Below are 19,352 nucleotides of genomic sequence, written 5' to 3'. Positions count from 1 at the left end.
CCAGGGCCCTGGCGCTGTGAGGCAGCAGTGCTAACCACTGCGCCATCATGCCGCCCAAGGAACGGTAATATATTTCCAGGCCTAGATGGTGAGTGACTTGGAGGGGAACTTCCAAGTGGTCGTGTTCCCATGTGCCTGCTGCCCTTGTCCTCCTGGATGGTAGTTGTTGTGGGTTTGGAAGGTGTTTAGTAGGGAGCTTTGGTGATACACTAACTCTTCCATCGAAAGTGCATCCCTCAAAAACATTTACTTTCTCATGGCGGCATCTAAATTGCAGTTCAAATAACGCAAACATTTTTGCCTCCTATTACCCTGTTTGGTGAAACACTTCTCTTATCAAAAGGAGATTTTTCCTGAAATCTGTTTTAAATTAACTTTCCACAAAATTCCACGGACTTCTAATCTCCTGCTTTTCCGTGGTAAGGATCTGCCTTATCTAGACAATTAATTTACCACAATGGGACATGTTCTAAATGGCATTTCTAGAGGACAAAATGTAAAAATTCTCTATTCTTTCCTCTTAGATCATTACATTCAAGATCAGTTGGCTTCTCTTATTGTGCCTTCCTCCTACAGTTCACCCTCTCAATACTGGGGGGGGTGGGAAACAGAATTTTCCCCATTTCAAGCCAGTATCAGCATTTGCCATCACCAGGTCACCAGGTTTCATGTAGAGTAAAGCTCTCCGTGCTTTGCCCTAACAGCAGATGTTAGGTCCGCTAACGTCAGAATGGGTACAATTTTGTCTTTTAAAAAGCGTTTAGACAGTTACATGGGCAAGATGGGTATCGAGGGATATGGGCCAAACACGGGCAATTGGAACTAGCTTAGTCATTAAAAAAAGGGCGGCATGGACAAGTTGGGCCAAAGGGCCTGTTTCCATGCTGTAAATCTCTGTGACTCTATGATTCTATTTAGAACATAGAAACCCTACAGTGCAGAAGGAGGCCATTCGGCCCATCGAGTCTGCACCGACCACAATCTCACCCAGGCCCTACCCCCACATATTTACCCGCTAATCCCTCTAACTACACATCTCAGGGACAATTTTTAACCTGGCCAATCAACCTAACCCGCACATCTTTGGACTGTGGGAGGAAACCGGAGCACCCGGAGGAAACCCACGCAGACACGAGGAGAATGTGCAAACTCCACACAGACAGTGACCCGAGCATCGAACCCAGGACCCTGGAGCTGTGAAGCAGCAGTGCTAACCACTGTGCTACCGTGCCGCCCCACTTCCGTGTTCTCTACTTCCTACAGCGATCATCCTCTGATTTCTTTGAGTGAGATGAAGTGATCCTTGCTTGCTTTGAGCTCCAGATAAACGCCCAGAAGAAAGCTGATTCCATCTACCCGAACCCACTCTCTGTCAAACCCTTACAAGCCAGCAGGCATTCATTCCAACAGCCAGGCTGGAATTGTGCACAGCTCCCAGGATAAAAGATCAGGGTCTAACACATTACGTCATTCAATCAAATGTAATCATTGTTCACTTGTGGTTATTAAAAACTGAACATATTTGTATAAATACAAAAACAATATTAAAATCTACTATAAAAAACAGACCAAACTAGACTGGCCATCATGACATGAAGGAACATCAAAGAACAGAATCATACAGTGCAGAAGGAGGTCATTCGGCCCCTCAAGTCTGCACCAGCCACAATCCCACCCAGGCACTATCTCCATAAACCCATGCATTTATCCTAGCTAATCCCCCTGACACTAAGGGGCAATTTAGCATGGCCAATCCACCTAACCCACACATCTTTGGAGCGTGGGAGGAAACCGGAGGAAATCCACGCAGACACGGGGAGAACGTGCAGACTCCACACAGACAGTCACCCAAGCTGGGAATTGAACCCGGGTCCCTGGCGCTGTGAGGCAGCAGTGCTAACCACTGTGCCACCGTGCCTTAATCTCAAGGATCAAGCCCTGTGACCAATTCAAAAATAAAATATGTGCAGGATTTTCCGCCTCTCCCTGCGGTGTGTATTGTGGACTATCATTGGCGAACGGTGGGATCCTCCAGTCCAGCCGCGATGGCACCTTCTGATCCCGCCGCTGCCAACGGGTTTTCCTGTTGCTCCTACCCTCTGCCACCAGGAAATCCGTGGCCGGTGGTCACCGTCAGTGGAACTGGAAAATCCCGCTGGCAGGAATGGCTGGAAAATTTCAGCCTATACGTCTCCCAAGATCATGGGCTTGTCCAAGATTTTTTTTTTATTCATCAGACATGGGTGTCACTCCACCTGACGAAGGAGCATTGATCCGAAAGCTTATGGTATTTGCTACCAAATAAACCTGTTGGACTTTAACCTGGTGTTGTGAGACTTCTTACTGTGCTTACCCCAGTCCAACGCCGGCATCTCCACATCGTCACTGGCTGGCCAGCATTTATTGCCTGTCTCTAGTTGCCCTTGGGGGGGCAGTGGAGAGTCAAGTACATTGCTGCGGCTCTGGAGTCACATGTAGGCCAGACCAGGTAAGGACAGCAGATTTCCTTCCCTAAAGGACATTAGTGAACCAGATGGGTTTTACCGACAATCGACAATGGTTTCATGGTTATCAGTAGATTCTTAATTCCAGATTTTTTTATTGAATTCAAATTCCACCATCTGCCGTGGCGGGATTCAAACCCGGGTCACCAGAACATTAGCTGAGTTTCTGAATTAATAGTCTCGCAATAATAATGCCATTGCCTCCCCTATATAGAAGTATAGATCATGGAGGCACGGAGGCACAGTGGTTAGCACTGTACCAGGACCAGGGCTTGGGTCATTGTCATTGAACGTACGGAATCTGCACATTCTCCCCGTATCTGCGTGGGTTTCCTCTGGATGCTCCAGTTTCCTCCCACAGTCCGAAAGACGTGCTGGTTAGGTGCATTGGCCATGCTAAATTCTCCCTCAGTGTACCCAAACAGTCGCCAGAGTGTGGCAACTAGGGGGATTTTCACAGTAACTTCATTGCAGTGTTAATGTAAGCCTACTTGTGACACTAATAAATAAATAAAATGTTGCATCTCACTCAGCCTTGGATCCCTCACTGGAACTGGTCAAGTGCAGACCATCACAAGTCAGGTTTAAAAACCCTTGGTCATAGAATCATGGAATCCTACAGTGCAGAAGGAGGCCATTCGGCCCATTGAGTCTGCACCGACCACAATCCCACGCAGGCCCCATCCCCGTAACCCCATGCATTTACCCGAGCTCGTCCCACTGATACTAAGGGGTAATTTAGCATGGCCTGTCACTTCCAGGATGACAGTCCTCCTGTCTTCCAATCAAAGCTTCTAATCCATCTGAACGGTTTGGGAGGACCCCTGATTAACTCCTCAGTGGCATGTTTGCTCAGTGGGGCACAGCCCAAGCAATAGGACAACTTGTGTGTACATCGGAGTTGCAGAAGTAGCAAAAGACAAAGTTCAATCAACTGAATTTATGAGGGCAGACCCTGTTGTAGCATTATTCTAGAACATTCTTTCAAAGCTGTTCTATTACAGGCCAAGCTGGAGCATCCTTGACAGAAATCTGAACTATCCAATGCATCCATGCTGTTAATGAGCTTTCCAGATGTCTTGGCTAGCTAATGCAGTCAGCAGCTGAGTGTAGAATCCAGAGATCCATTAAGCTGTTGTAAGGCCGACAGCAGTTGAGGTGTGCCAACTGATTTCGGTATCCCTGGGTTACGGGGATGGAAAATCAACCTGCGTTCTTGCTCCTGATCTCGAGCCAAGCACTGTTTTTGGAAGAGTGTGTAAATGTGGCCATCGGGTGAATATTACCCTGCCCTGGAGGAGTTAGTTGACCCCACTACAGGAGGTCACAGTGGGCAACACTCCTAATTCTAACTAAGAAGTTCTGGATTCAAGTCCCATCCCAAAACTTGATGGCTACAGAAGGTACTTTCATAACTCGATGAAACAGATTGGTTGTCCACCAACAAATCGTTCCAATATTTGCCAAGAGTAGGTTGTAAGATTCCTGGTCTACCAAGTGATGGAAAGTAAGTTAAAGTGTCTACCATCACTGTCCACTGCTCCTGACACAACATGCTTGTAAAAATGCATGTTGCCACAGCAACTTCACAGTTAACAAACGGTTTCTACAACTTTGTTTGTGGGACAAATATAATGAAGTGTCCTTTTTAAGTTTTGCAACCTACCTACTCCTCCTCATTACCAATTTGTAGCTATTTACACGTTATATTTAAAAAATCTTCTGTGGGACGTGGGCTTTCTGCCTTACTTTCTGTACTTCCAGGCGATGGCCTAGTGGTATTATCACTGGACTATTAATCCAGAAACTCAGCTAATGTTCTGAGGACCTGGGTTCGAATCCCGCCACGGCAGATGGTGGAAGTTGAATTCAATTTTAAAAATCTGGAATTAAGAATCACTTGACCATGAAACTATTCTCGATTGTTGGAAAAACCCATCTGGTTCACAAATGTCCCTTAGGGAAGGAAATCTGCTGTCCTTACCTGGTCTGGCCTATACGTGACTCCAGAATGACAGCAATGTGGTTGACTCTCAACTGCCCTCCAAGGGCAACTAGGGATGGGCAATAAATGCTGGCCAGCCAGCGACACCCATGTCCCACAAATGAATTTTTAAAAACTCTGCCTTTTAACGCCTCCCCAGAAAGGGGGAATGATGTGTGTGTGGAAATTCAACTTTCCTATGTCAACAGTCACCGTATAACTGCAGGCTCTGGTCACTAGATGGCCTTGTGAGACAAGACACTGACCTCTCATAATTCTTGTTGGCAACTTAAAGTTAAAGTTCAAGTTTACTTATTAGTCACAAGTAAGGCTTATATTAACACTGCAATGAAGTTACTGTGAAATTCCCCTAGTCGGCACCTGTCCAGGTCAATGCACTGAACCAGCATGTCTTTCGCAATGTGGGAGGAAACCGGAGCACCCGGAGGAAACCCACGCAGACACGGAGAGAACGTGCTGACTCCACACAGACAGTGACCCAGGCCGGAAATCAAACCTGGGCCCCTGGCGCTGTGAGGCAGCAGTGCTAACCACTGTACCACCACGCCGCCCACTTGACCATGGATGTTGTCCTGGGCGAATACGATAACGGTACATTTGTAGTTTTATATTATTAATTTGTGGCAGATTTTTTGCAATCTTTTTTAGGCTTTATGACCCTGTCATTGTCTGTTTTTTAATTTCTTGCACAGCATGTGGGTGTTTCTGGCAAGGCCAGCGTTTACTGCCCATCCCTTGAGAAGGTGCTTGTGAGCTGTCCTCTGGAACCGCTGCAGTCCATGTGGTGTAGGTGCACCCAGAGTGCTGTTAGGGGGGGAGTTCCAGGAGTAATGAAGGAAAGGCGATATATTTCCAAGTCAAGGTGGTGAGAGGCTTGGCGGGGGTGAGGGGAAACATACAGATGGTGGTGTTCCATGCATCTGCTGCCCTTGCCCTTTTAGGTTGTAGACGTTCATAAGTTCGTAAGATATCGGAGCAGAATTAGGCCATTCGGCCCATCGAGTCCGCTCCACCATTCTATCGTGGCTGATATGCTCCTCATCCCCATTTTCCTGCCTTCTCCCCATAATCTTTCAATCCCTTACCAATTAAAAATCTGTCCAACTCCTCCTTAAATTTACTCTCTGTCCCAGCATCCACCGCACTTTGGGGTAGTGAATTCCACAGATTCACAACCCTTTGGAAGAAGTAGTTTCTCCTCAACTCTGTTTTACATTTGCAACCCCATATCCAAAGGCTATGACCTCTCATCCTAGAATGCCCCACCAGCGGAAGCATCCACTCCACATCTACTTTATCCGTACCTTTTATCATCTTGAAAACCTCAATTTGATCTGCCTTCATTCTTCTAAATTCCAGAGAGTATCGGCCTAAACTGTTCAATCTCTCTTCATACGACAAACCCCTCATCTCTGGAATCAGTCGAGTGAACCTCCTCTGAACTGCCTCCAATGCCACTGCATCTCTCCTCAAATAAGGGGACCAAAACTGTGCACAATGCTCCAGGTGCGGCCTCACCAATGCCTTGTATCGTTGCAACTATAATTGTTGGAGGTAATTGTTGCTGCTCCCTTTCTTAATGAATAATACACCAAATTCTGTTCAAAATACCATTTTTTATCAAATAAATGATGACGGCACAAAGAGCTATATTTTAAAGTAAAGTGAAGTACAGTTTATTTATTCGTCACAAGTAAGGCTTACATTAATACTGCAATGAAGTTACTGTGAAATTCCCCTATTCGCCACACTCCGGCGCCTGTTCGGGTCAATGAACCTAACCAGCACGTCTTTCAGACGGAAACTGGAGCACCTGGAGGAAACCCACGCAGACATGGAGAGAATGTGCAGACACAGACAGTGACCCGAGCCGGGAATCGAACCTGGGTCCCTGGCGCTGTGAAGCAGCAGTGCTAACCACTGTGCTACCGTGCCACCCCAGCCAGAATAGATAGGTTCCCTAAATACAGGTTGGACTTTCACACACACAGTACACTGATGCGATTCCCCCTTCCCAGTCTTTCTCATTCCGTTACAGACTCACCCCTCGTGTTGCCAGTTCTCGCTGGGTGGTCTCCCAGTGATCCGTGTGCTGCAGGAAGTACATCATCTCCTCAAAGACCTCCTCAAACCTTTTTGGATTCTAGAAAAATTGGGGAAACATTTTAAAAAATTAGTCCTCAACATTTGGAGTTGCGCAATGTTTTTCACCCTGGGGTTTTGCCAAGTCCCCGAAGATTTACACAGTCAAAGGCGGACACGATGCCTCTCAGTGTGATGGTGATGTAAAATGGGCAACAGTGAATCCCCAGCATGTTAACATGGAATCTATTACGCATGTGGGGCGTAGCCCCTTTAAGAGAACAGGTCAGGTGACCCAGGGCATGGGGTAACCTGCCCAGGAAACCGTCCCTTACAACCACTCGAAAGCTGGAGTGCGAGGTGTACAATTCCTCAATGAACCCGATTGTTCCTGTGGCTTGCCTTTCCATGTGACTTCTTTGGAGCTACCTCCCCAGCAGTCTCAGACTTAACACTGGCGACGAGGATGGGATCAGTGTTAAGTCTGAGACTACCGGGGAAGTAGCTCCAAAGAAGTCACACAGAACGGCAAGGCACAGGAACAATCAGGTTTATTGATGAACTGTGCTCCTTGCACTGCAGCCCCCGAGTGGCTGTAGAGGCGGTTTCCCGAGCAGGTCAACTGACCCGTCCTCTTAAAGAGGCTACGCTCCGCATGCAATACAGAATCACAGAATCATAGCACGGTTACTACACAGGAGTCCATTCAACCCATCCTATCTGTTCTGACTGTGGACGGAGAAAGAACGGCTGCAACAATAAATAACAACAATATTGGCAGTAGTGGCTTTAAAGTTGTTTTTTCAGTATGCTGGGATTTCTTGTGGCCAGTGGCCTAGAATTTGTCAAAGGATAGAAGGTGCCAGATTCAGCAGCTTGTCCTTGGCAGGGAAGAGTTCTGTACAGACCTTTGGGAGTCAGTGTTCCTTATCTGGGCATTGGAATGTAAACAATATGCACTTAAGGAGCCTATGATGAGGTCTGAAGTGATCAATGACATTATTTTGGCTGCATTTGATTTGCCCAATGAAATGATACAATTGGGTGTTTCTGATCAATTAATTGGCCAGATGGCAGAGAATCTTCCGGAAGCAAGTGGAGAATTGTGAATAAAGAGACATGTGAGCCTTTGTTTGGTAGCGATAACTCGAAGAGACCAACCATTGCAACAAGACCTGTACCCTGAAGGATGCTTCTGAGAAGGAGAAGATAGATTCTACATCGAGGATATATCTTGGCCAAGGTTTTTCTAAACTCAGTAGTATCTATTTCCAGTTAAACAGTTGAAGTTAAAGTGCAGTTTAAGAGTTAAAGTTCAATTAAAGTGCAGTTTAAGAATTAAAGTTCAGTTGAAAATTGCTGTTCAGTTAGAGTTAAGGTTCAGTAAAGAGTTAATGAGTTGCAACTGTTTGTGTTTGAGTTGGTACTGGAAGTGTTAAATAAAGAAGTTGTTAAATTACTGTCCTTGTTTGTCTCATTAAACTGGAATACTTGGAAGGTGTTTAAATTAAAACTGTCTAACACAGCTCTCTGTTAAATCACGGAAGATACAAAACAGATTGCAGATTGGCTATTGTCTGGTTCACCTTATCTCCCACAGTCAAAATATATCTCAAAAACTTTGAATTGGGGTTCTGTGAAAACTCAGTTTTACAATGCCTTGCAGAGATTGTGAATAACATTGACCTAAAGCACCATTCAGTTGCTGGGTTAGAAATTGTATTGGAAGAAAATTAGCACAGAAACTGCTGTGCAATCTATTTATTTATTTATTAGTCACAAGTAGGCTTACATCAACACTGCAATGAAGTTACTGTGAAAATCCCCCAGTCACCACACTCCGGCGCCTGTTCGGGTACACTGAGAGAGAATTTAGCATGGCCAATGCACCCTAACCAGCATCTCTCGGACTGTGGAAGGAAACCGGAGCACCCGGAGGAATCCCACACAGACACGAAGAGAACATGCAGACTCTGCACAGTGACCCAAGCCGGGAATCGAACCCAGGTCCCTGGTGCTGCGAGGCAGCAGTGCTAACCACCGTGCAGCCCCCAGGTCAGCATCTGTCATGAGAAACACTGAGTTAACCTTTCAGCTTACACTTTCCAGGATCTCAGGTTTCCAGCACATGCAGTATTTTGCTTATCATCTTTCTGCCAAATTGATGTCATTCGCCGTTTTTGTGAAGGTTTCCAGCCGTGACTCAGTAGCAATCATCCATCTTGTAAGAAAGTTGAGGATTCAGCTCCTACTCCAAACCTTGAACACATAATCCAGGCTAACACTCCAGCCCAGTACTGCACTGTCAGATGTTCTGTTGTTAGATTACAAAAACTTGAATTTATGTATTTCCTTTAATGTGATAAAAGCATCTCGAGGGGTTTAACGAGGGCGATATCAATAAAATCATTTTTGACACCAAGCCACATGCTAACCACTGTGCCGCCCTGAATGTAACTGTGCGGACAGGGAGCATGGAAAATGGGAGCGACAATGAAGGTTTTGCCAATATTTAGAGCACACATTTATGGGAAGAGTTCAGATTAAAGGAGTATGGATAATGGAAGAATGGGAGATTGTGGATCTTGTTAGCATAGATAATGGGTGTCCAGATTGTGGGCATGCGCATTGTGGACAATGGTGGGTCATGAAAGTTTGGATAATAAGTTCTCAATGATGGATCAGTATAACTGGTGGGATTGCTGAAGATGATGTGGAGATGCCGGTGTTGGACTGGGGTAAACACAGTAAGAAGTCTAACAACACCAGGTTAAAGTCCAACAAGTTTATTTGGTAGCAAAAGCCACTGCTTTCGGAACAGGCCGTCCCTTCGTCAGGTGGGTGGGAGTTCTGATTACGAACAGGGCACAAAGACACAAACTCAATTTACATGAATAATGATTGGAATGTGAGTCTTACAGCTAATCAAGTCTTAAAGGTACAGACAATGTGAGTGGAGGGAGCATTAACCACAGGTTAAAGAGATGTGTATTGTCTCCAGACAGGACAGCTAGTGAGATTTTGCACATCCAGGCAGGTTGTGGGGGTTACAGATAGTGTGACATGAACCCAATATCCCGGTTGAGGCCGTCCTCATGTGTGCGGAACCTGGCTATCAGTCTCTGCTCAGCGACTCTGCGCTGTCGTGTGTCGTGAAGGCCGCCTTGGAGAAGGCTTACCTGGAGATCAGAGGCTGAATGCTCGTGACCGCTTAAGTGTTCCCCAACAGGAAGAGAACAGTCTTGCCTGGTGATTGTCGTAGCATCTGCATGGTTTCCCCAATGTACCATGCCTCGGGACATCCTTTTCTGCAGTGTAACAGGTAGACAACGTTGGCCGAGTTGCAAGAGTATGTACAGTGTACCTGGTGGATGGTGTTTTTGCGTGAGTTGATGGCATCCGTGTCGATGATCCGGCACGTCTTGCAGAGGTTGCTGTGGCAGAGTTGTGTGGTGCCGTGGTCACTGTTCTCCTGAAGGCTGGGGAGCACTTCAGCGGTCACGGGCATTCAGCCTCTGATCTTCGGGTAAGCATTCTCCAAGGCGGCCTTCACGACACATGACAGTGCAGAGTCGCTGAGCAGAGACTGATAGCCAGGTTCCGCACATATGAGGACGGCCTCAACCAGGATATTGGGTTCATGTCACACTGTCTGTAACCCTCACAGCCTGCCTGGATGTGCAAAATCTCGCTAGCTGTCCTGTCTGGAGACAATACACATCTCTTTAACCTGTGTTTAATACTCCCTCCACTCACATTGTCTGTACCTTTAAGACTTGATTAGCTGTAAAGACTCACATTCCAATCATTATTCATGTAAATTGAGTTTGTGTCTTTGTGCCCTGTTTGTAATCAGAACTCCCACCTACCTGACGAAGGGTCAGCCTGTTCTGAAAGCTTTTGTTACCAAATAAACCTGTTGGACTTTAACCTGGTGTTGTTAGACATCTTACTGGGATTGCTGAAGCCAGAGGGTGTTTGTAGAGAGTTGTTTTTCAAACTGGAGGCCTGTGACCAGCGGTGTGCCTCAGGGATCAGTGCTGGGTCCACCGTTATTTGTCATTTATATTAATGATTTGGATGAGAATATTGGAGGCATGGTTTGTAAATTTGCAGATGACACTAAGATTGGTGGCATAGTGGACAGTGAAGAAAGTTATCTCCAATTGCAACGGGATCTTGATCAATTGGGCCAGTGGGCTGACAAATGGCAGATGGAGTTTAATTTAGATAAATGCGAGGTGATGCATTTTGGTCGATTGAACCAGGGCAGGACTTACTCAGTTAATGGTAGGGCGTTAGGGAGAGTTACAGAACAAAGAGATCGAGGGGTACATGTTCATAGCTCCTTGAAAGTGGAGTCACAGATGGACAGAATGGTAAAGAAGGCATTCGGCATGCTTGGTTTCATTGGTCAGAACATTGAATACAGGAGTTGGAATGTCTTGTTGAAGTTGTACAAGACATTGGTAAGGCCACACTTGGAATACTGTGTGCAATTCTGGTCACCGTATTATAGAAAGGATATTATTAAACTAGAAAGAGTGCAGAAAAGATTTACTAGGATGCTACCGGGACTTGATGGATTGAGTTATAAGGAGAGGCTGGATCGGCTGGGACTTTTTTCTCTGGAGTATATGAGGCTGAGGGATGATCTTATAGAGGTCTATAAAATAATGAGGGGCACAGATCAGCTAGATAGTCAATATCTTTTCCCAAAGGTAGGGGAGTCTAAAACTAGAGGGCATAGGTTTAAGGTGAGAGGGGAAAGGTATAAAAGTGTCCAGAGGGGCAATTCTTTCACACAGAGGGTGGGTGAGTGTCTGGAACAAGCTGCCAGAGGTAGTAGTAGAGGCGGGTACAATTTTGTCTTTTAAAAAGCATTTAGATAGTTACATGGGTATGATGGGTATAGAGGGATATGGGTCAAATGCGGGCAATTGGGCTTAGGTTAGGGTTTTTAAAAAAAAAGGCGGCATGGACAAGTTGGGCCGAAGGGCCTGCTTCCATGCTGTAAACCTGTATGACTCTATGATTATGACTCTAAGATGGAAATATGTGGCAAATGGAAGTTCTTCAATGTACCAAAATCTCTGATATAAACACTCAGGTAAATCCACTCGCCCATTAATACAGCTGTCATGTTACAAGCATGGTGCTGAGTTGCCGACGTTGGACTGGGGTGGGCACAGTAAGTAGTCTCACAACACCAGGTTAAAGTCCAACAGGTTTATTTGGTAGCACGAGCTTTCGGAGCGCCGCTCCTTCATCAGATGAGGTGGAGAAATTACTGTGAAATAACCACAAGATGTACGTTTTAAACTTTGATTTCTAAGCTACGATGTTATTGAAACACTGTGACTTCAGGCACTCACCTGATGAAGGAGCGGCGCTCTGAAAACTTGTGCTACCAAATAAATCTGTTGGACTTTAACCTGGTGTTGTGAGACTACTTAATGTTATAAGCAGTCGCCACTATTATTCATCTTAATATGGCCAGCAATGAGCGTGACTACGAAACAGTCAAACAATGCAACAGGAGTCAGTTGGAACTCATACCTTGTGTGCTTTTATCATGATTGCAGACAGGATCTTCCTTCCCACCTCCGCAAAAAACTTTCTGTTTGTTACATCAGAAAGGATGACCTGCAAAGGTGGAGACATTACTGTGAAATAACCACAGGACGTACGTTTTCAACTCTGATTTCTACGCTGCCATGTTATTGAAGCACTGTGCCTTCAGGCTTTGCGTTCTCTAGGGAGTTCAGCTCAGCGTTAGCACTGCAGACTGGAAATCACTCCTGGCAGCCGCCCCAGGGGGTGAAGCACCCAGCTGCCACCGGCAAACATGGAAAATAGGAGCAGGAGTGGGTCACTCGAACCTGCTCCACCATTCAATATGATCTTGTGAACTTCTATCTCAACGGCATTGTCCTGCGCTCTCCCCATACCCCTCAAGGCCTTTACAGTCCAGAAATCTGTTTCCTTCTCAAATATATTCAGTGACTTGGCCTCCACAGCTTTCTGTGATGCAGAATTCCACATATTCACCACCCTCTGAGTGAAGAAATTTCTCCTCATCTCACTCCTCGATGGCCTATCCCATAGCCTGAGACTCTGACCCTTTGCTCTAGACCCTCCTATCCAGCAGAAACAACATGCTTATGGGTGGAATAGTCTCACAGTGGTTAGCACTGCTGCCTAACATCACCAGGGATCCGCGTTCAATTCCAGCCTCGGGTAACTGCGTGGAGTTTGCACGTTCTCCCCGTGTCTGTGTGGGTTTCCTTCGGGTGCTCCAGTTTCCTCCCACAATCCAAAGATGTGTGGGTTAGGTTGATTGACCATGCTAAATTGCCCCTTAGTGTCAGGGGGGTTAGCAAGGTAAATGCATGGAGCTAAGGGGATAGGGTATGGGTGGAATTGTGATCGGTACAGACTCGATGAGCCTTCTTCTGCACTATTGGGATTCTATGATTCTTCTATGAACATCCCTGCATTCAGTCTCTCCGGCCTTGTCAAAATATTAAATTTTTTAATCGAGTTCCCTCTCTTTTTTCTAAATTCCAGTGAATACAGGCCCAGTCGACCCAATCTCTCCTCATACAACAATCCCACCATCCCAGGAATCAGTCTGGTGAACATTTGCTGCATTCTCTCCATGGTTAGTATATCCTCTCTTAGATAAGGAGACCAAAATGCACACAGGTGTGGTTCTCACCAAGGCCCTGTACAGCTGCAGTAAGACATCCTTACTCCTGTACTCAAATCCTTTTGCAATAAAGGCCAACATACCCATTTGCCTATCCTAACTACTTGCTGCACCTGCATGCTTGCTTTCAACGCCAGGTGACATCGGGAAGTGGACCTCCATTGATTTAACGGTGGGTGTGGGTAAAATGCCAGCGATGACAGGAAGACGATGGGCACATCATCCACCCTCGCCATCCCACGGGACTTTACTTCAACCGCCCCCACCCACCCCAACCAGGCTCCCAGTATGCTCCCTGCAGCCTTGTAAAATCCCAGCCTGAGAACAGAAGGTCGGAAAGAGATCACTGCATTTTAAAAAAAAATTCTCCCAATCTCTCCCTGGTTCTTTTGCCAATCATCTCAATTCTACACTTTCTCATTACCAATCCTTCTGCCAGTGGAACAGTTTCTCCACATTTGCCCTATTAAAATCCCTCAGCATTGTGAACAATCTCCCTCTCTCTGCTCCAGGAAGAACAATCCCAGCTTCCACCCCACCCCTCTACAGAACCAAAGTCCCTCACCCTTGCCAACATTCTCTCCTGCACCCTCTCATTGAATTATACAGTGCAGAAGGAGGCCATTCAGCCCATTAAATCTGCACTGACCACAATCCCACCCAGGCCATATCCCCATAACCCTAGACATTTACCTTAGCTAGCCCCCCTGACTCTAAAGGTCAACTTAGCATGGCCAATCCATCTGACCCGCACATCTTTGGACTGTGGGAGGAAACCGGAGCACCCGGAGGAAACCCACACAGACACGGGGAGAATGTGCAAACTCCACGCAGACAGTGTCCTAAGCCGGGCATTGAACCCGGGTCCCTGGTGCTGTGAGGCAGCAGTGCTAACCACTGTGCCACCATGCCGCCCCAAGGTCACCGTGCCGCCCCAAGGCCACCGTGCCGCCCCCAAGGCCACCGTGCCGCCCCCAAGGCCACCGTGCCGCCCCAAGGCCACCGTGCCGCCCCCAAGGCCACCGTGCCGCCCCCAAGGCCACCGTGCCGCCCCCAAGGCCACCGTGCCGCCCCAAGGCCACCGTGCCGCCCCCAAGACCACCGTGCCGCCCCCAAGGCCACCGTGCCGCCCCCAAGGCCACCGTGCCGCCCCCAAGGCCACCGTGCCGCCCCAAGGCCACCGTGCTGCCCCCAAGGCCACCGTGCCGCCCCCAAGGCCACCGTGCCGCCCCCAAGACCTTGGTGTTCTTCCTGAAATGCACTGTGCAGAATTAGACACGGCACCCCAGCTGAGGCCTAACCGGTGACTTAACCGTGACTCAGGGAGATACTCATCCTGAAAGACGAATCGATATTTGAGCTCGGAGAATGTTACCTTGAAGGCTTGACGCACGCAGTGCACCTTGGCCAGAAAGTCAATGTCCCCAACACATTCCAGCAACTCAGTCCTTTTAGTCAAAATGGAAAACAAAAGCAAATATTAAGACCTCATCATCTTTGTCAAAGATCATTTAGGAACAGAACAGGATTATACAACAATTGTTCCATTTGTGGCCACTCACTATCTATTGGACATTTATACTGCAGATTAGTCAGAAAATAGTGGAAATAATATAACAGAACCATTAGCCTCTGTAGAGACGGTGCGACAGCTGTATTAATGTTAGTGCCTATTCAGTCCAAAGACGCGCTGGTTAGGTGAATTCGCCATGCTAAATTCTCCCTCAGTGTATCCGAACAGTTCTGGGCACCACACATTAGGGAGGAAAAATTGGCCTGAGACGGAGCACAATTTAGATTAATCAGGATGATACCTGGACTCCAAAGGCTAAAGTTGCAAGCTCCCTGAAATTTAGAATATCAAGGTGCAATTTGATTCAAAATTTCATCATATTAAGGGGAATGGATAGAGTCTTTCTACTGGTTGTAAAGTTAGGGACTAGGGGACAAAGTCTAACTTCAGGGCCAGACCTTTTAGGAATAAAGTTAGGAAATATTTGTAATGACGTGGAGGTGTTGGACTGGAGTGGGCACAGTAAGAAGTCTCACAACACCAGGTTAAAGTCCAACAGGTGTATTCGTAGACACAGAGAATGGTAAAAGTTTGGAATGTTCTTCCCCAAACAGAAGATCATAGAATCCCTACAGTGCAGGAGGAGGCCATTCAGCCCATTCAGTCTGCACCAACTCTCTGACAGAGTGACTTACCCAGGCCCTCCCCTCTGCTCTATCCCCGCACATTTACCATGACCAATCCACCTAACCTGCACATCTTTGGAGTGCAGGAGAAAACTGGAGCACCCGGAGGAAACCCACGCAGACATGGGGAGAACATGCAAACTCCGCACAGTCACAGGAGAGGAGGCTGGCCATTATTGGAACGGCAGAACCTGTAACCTGCGGGTGAGGATGAATCAATTGAAGGTAACAGTGTCCTCATCCCCAAAAATCATCTCCTCGCATCCCAAATCCTCCTCATCCCACAATCTCTTTTGACTTGCAGAGGACTCTGATGAGGACATTGATGGGACAGGCTACAAAACAAGAGCTGGATGGATTGTTCAACTAAGCAGACAGCACCAGGACAGCGTGCTATCTACATTTCAATCAATGTGCCCCAGTTAGTCGGGTATTACAGCGTTACAACCTGTTTTCAGAGTCATCGGACTTAGTGCCATTATCTGTGCAGATTAACAGGTTGATTTCAGCAATAGACATTTACTTACCTCAGCACCCGACAAAATACCTTCCCATCTTCTGCCAAATGCATCGCTTCTTCATAGAGTGGCAGGTGACACCATGACCCCAGACCGTAAGTGCTGCCTCGATTGTCCCTGTGTTCTGAAAGCTGTTGGGAGCATAAGGGATGCAGAGGTAAAATATCAGATTCTCCTAAACTGCCCACAGAACAATCCAGAATTAGAAATGAAGAGGAGGAGGTTAAGTGTCATCCGAGGTTCAGTTGAAAACTCTGTCACAGCTGGGTCACAGGATTGTGAGTTCACAGTCCCACTCCAGACATTGAGCATAATAGTCTAAACTGTCACCTTGACGTTGTATTGAAGGAGTGCACCACTGTCAGATTAGACACTAAACTAGGGCCCTGTCAGCTAGGGCGGCACGGTGGCACAGTGGTTAGCACTGCTGCCTCACAGCGCCAAGGACCTGGGTTCAATTTCGGCCTCGGATGACTGGCTGTGTGGAGTTTGCACATTCTCCCAGTGTCTGCGTGGGTTTCCTCTGGGTGCTCTGGTTTCCTCCCACAGTCCAAAGTGTGTGGATTAGGTTGATTGGCCATGCTAAATTGCCCCTTAGTGTCAGGGGGACCAGCTAGGGTAAATGCATGGGGTTATAGAGATAGGCCCTGGGTGGGATTGTGGTTGGTGCAGACTCGATGGGCCGAATGGCCTCCTTCTGCACTGTAGGATTCTATGATTCTATGCTCTCTCAAGAGGTATAAAAGATCCTGTGGCATCATTGGAGAATAAGCAGATTTATCCCAATCTTTTGGCCGGTATAGTTATCCCCCAACCAACACCACTAAACCAGATTATCTGGCCATTATCACATTGTTGTTTATGGGAGCTTGCTGTGCACAAATTAGCTCCTGCCTTTCCTAGATGACAACTTCACTGCCAAAAGGACTCAACTGGCTGTACAGTACTTTGGGATGTCCTGCGACTGTGAAAGGCGCTAAATAAATGCAAATCTTTCCTTCTGTCCAACGCAGTATCAGTCAACTTGATGACAAAATGAAACAATATACTTTGAGGAATCCACAAAACGTTCAGACGTCTTAGTCTAGAATTTTCCATTGCTTAACCTCTGGTGCATGGATCTGGAGTTCGCACACACCCCACGGGTCTACGCGCAGCTCTATCCTGGGGTCAGGGGCCAATGTCATATTTTGTCTTCGAAAAGTCTATTCGATTAGTCCCACTCACCTGTTCGAGCCCCGCCCACCCGTCTGCAATCTTTTCCCCTGTTAAGTAATTTGCTAATTCACTTTTGAAAGTTACTATTGGATTGACTTCCACTGTTTTATATTTTCTGGCAGTGCGTTCCAGATCACAACAACAATGGAGACTTATTTATTAAATAGAATGCTTTGTCGGGTTGGACTGTCTTGGATGTTTTTTAATGATTTATTTCTCTGCAGCAACAACAGGAAGTGTTTGAAAGTTCTGTCAGAGTTGTTGATTAAGTGGAGGTAACAGCAAGTTTGTTGGTTTAAACTTCCATTTACCACTGCGTAATTTTCTTCCGTCAGCCTTCAAACAGTTGTGCACGATGGGAACCTTCATTGCAGAAAGCAATACAGCCGCAATTAATTTACTTTTTATTAAGTATAAACCGAGAGAGGTTTGCAAAATGCCAGCTGTCAGAAACAGTTTATCCGTTCCAAAGAACGGTGCATCTGTTTTATTTAAACGTTAAAGCACTGTTTTCTCTTTTTGCTACCAGTCAGACACCAGGAACAATGGAGGGCAGAGTGAAGAGTGACGGTTGGAATGTACGGAATTGCATATCTGACCTCCTGGCAGCTTATCACGAACAGCCAGATTCTTTGTCCTTAACTGTGGTGTGATTTTAATTGCTCCCTCACTGACAATCCATGCCTTTAGCTTCCTATGTCCTCAGCTCTGGAATTCACTCCATAAAACCCATCTTTTCTCCACCTCTTTCCTCCTTTTGTTGCTTCACAACTTAATGCGAGGAAGTTCCGTTCAAAAGTCTGACGGCAGCAGGGAAGAAGCTGTTCTTGAGTCAGTTGGTTCGTGACCTCGGACTTTTGTATCCTTTCCCCTACCTCCTTGACCAAGTTTTTGATCATCTGCTCTGACATCTCTTCAGATGGCCCATGTTCAGTTTTGCTTGCTCGCGCTCCCATGATGCACCATTTCCACCCAAAAGGCTCTCAGAGTCATAGGGTGAGATTTTCCGGCCGCGCTCGTCCCAAGACGGAAAATCCCGCCCGTGGTCAATGGACCTTTGCATTGTCCGTATGCCGCCCCCTACGATTCCCGTGATGGGCAGGACGGGATAATTCCGCCCATATAGTCAAGACCGCAAGAAACTAGTCTTCCACCTTCTTCCGTCGGGAAAAAGATACAAAAGTCTGAGGGTCACGTACCAACTGACTCAAGAACAGCTTCTTCCCTGCTGCTGTCAGACTTTTGAATGGACTTACCTTGCATTAAGTTGATCTTTCTCTACACCCTAGCTATGACTGTAACACTACATTCTGCACCCTCTCGTTTCCTTCTCTATGAAAGGTATGCTTTGTCTGTATAGCGTGCAAGAAACAATTCTTTTCACTGTATGTTAATACATGTGACAATAATAGATCAAATCAAATCAAATCAGCGCAGAAAGGGCCCTTCGACCCATTGAGTCTACACGACTTATGGTGCACTAATCCCATTTTCCACACTTTGATTTGATTTGATTTATTATTGTCACATGTATTATAATGAGGCAGTGCATTCCAGAGTCCCATCGCACTCTGATTTTTCCTCAGACTCCCTCTGAATCTACCACCCTTATGCCCCCTCGCAATTGACCCCTCATCCAATCATAAATGCAAGCTGTTTATCTTGTTAATGGTGACATGGCGATGAATTGCACAGGATTGGTAACCCAGAAACAGGCCTTAGAGCCTTACGCTGATGTTTATTCTCCACATAAGCTCCTCCCTTTCTCTAGATAGTAAAGACACCGAGGGAAACGGGGATAGTGCAGGAAAATACCATTGAGGTGGATGACCAGCCCAGGTCGAGTTGAATGGTGGAGCAGGCTCGAGGGGCCGAATGGCCTACTCCTGCTCCTATGTCTTAATTTCCTACGCTCCCATCACTCTTCATCTAACCCTATCAACATATCTTATTCTTTCCCCCTTTTTCTCCTCTTTTCCTCACCCAGCCTCCCATTAAATGCCTCCATACTATTCACCATACTATTTCTGACCGCTGCATATAACAAACAAATCAAAAATCCTTTTCTCGACATCCACCCTTCTGAATCCCCAAGGCTTTGAAAGAATTCCATC

General features: G+C 46.6%; 1 protein-coding gene across 2 annotated transcripts in view; it reads right to left on the bottom strand.

The window, feature by feature from the left end:
• The window catches only part of miga1 (mitoguardin 1), a 121,341-nt gene that overhangs the window by 24,447 nt on the left and 77,542 nt on the right, over positions 1-19,352 (bottom strand). For both annotated transcript variants that reach the window (XM_078218967.1, XM_078218966.1), the window contains exons 8-11: positions 16,030-16,151; positions 14,679-14,751; positions 12,151-12,237; positions 6,554-6,652 (exon numbers count right to left, since the gene is read on the bottom strand). In XM_078218967.1, coding sequence (XP_078075093.1) covers positions 6,554-6,652; positions 12,151-12,237; positions 14,679-14,751; positions 16,030-16,151 — 381 coding nt within the window. The remainder of the gene's footprint in view (positions 1-6,553; positions 6,653-12,150; positions 12,238-14,678; positions 14,752-16,029; positions 16,152-19,352) is intronic.

Source organism: Mustelus asterias, chromosome 8 (genome assembly GCF_964213995.1).
Source record: "Mustelus asterias chromosome 8, sMusAst1.hap1.1, whole genome shotgun sequence".
Lineage (NCBI taxonomy): Eukaryota > Metazoa > Chordata > Chondrichthyes > Carcharhiniformes > Triakidae > Mustelus > Mustelus asterias.
This window is presented reverse-complemented; position numbering and strand designations above follow the sequence as displayed.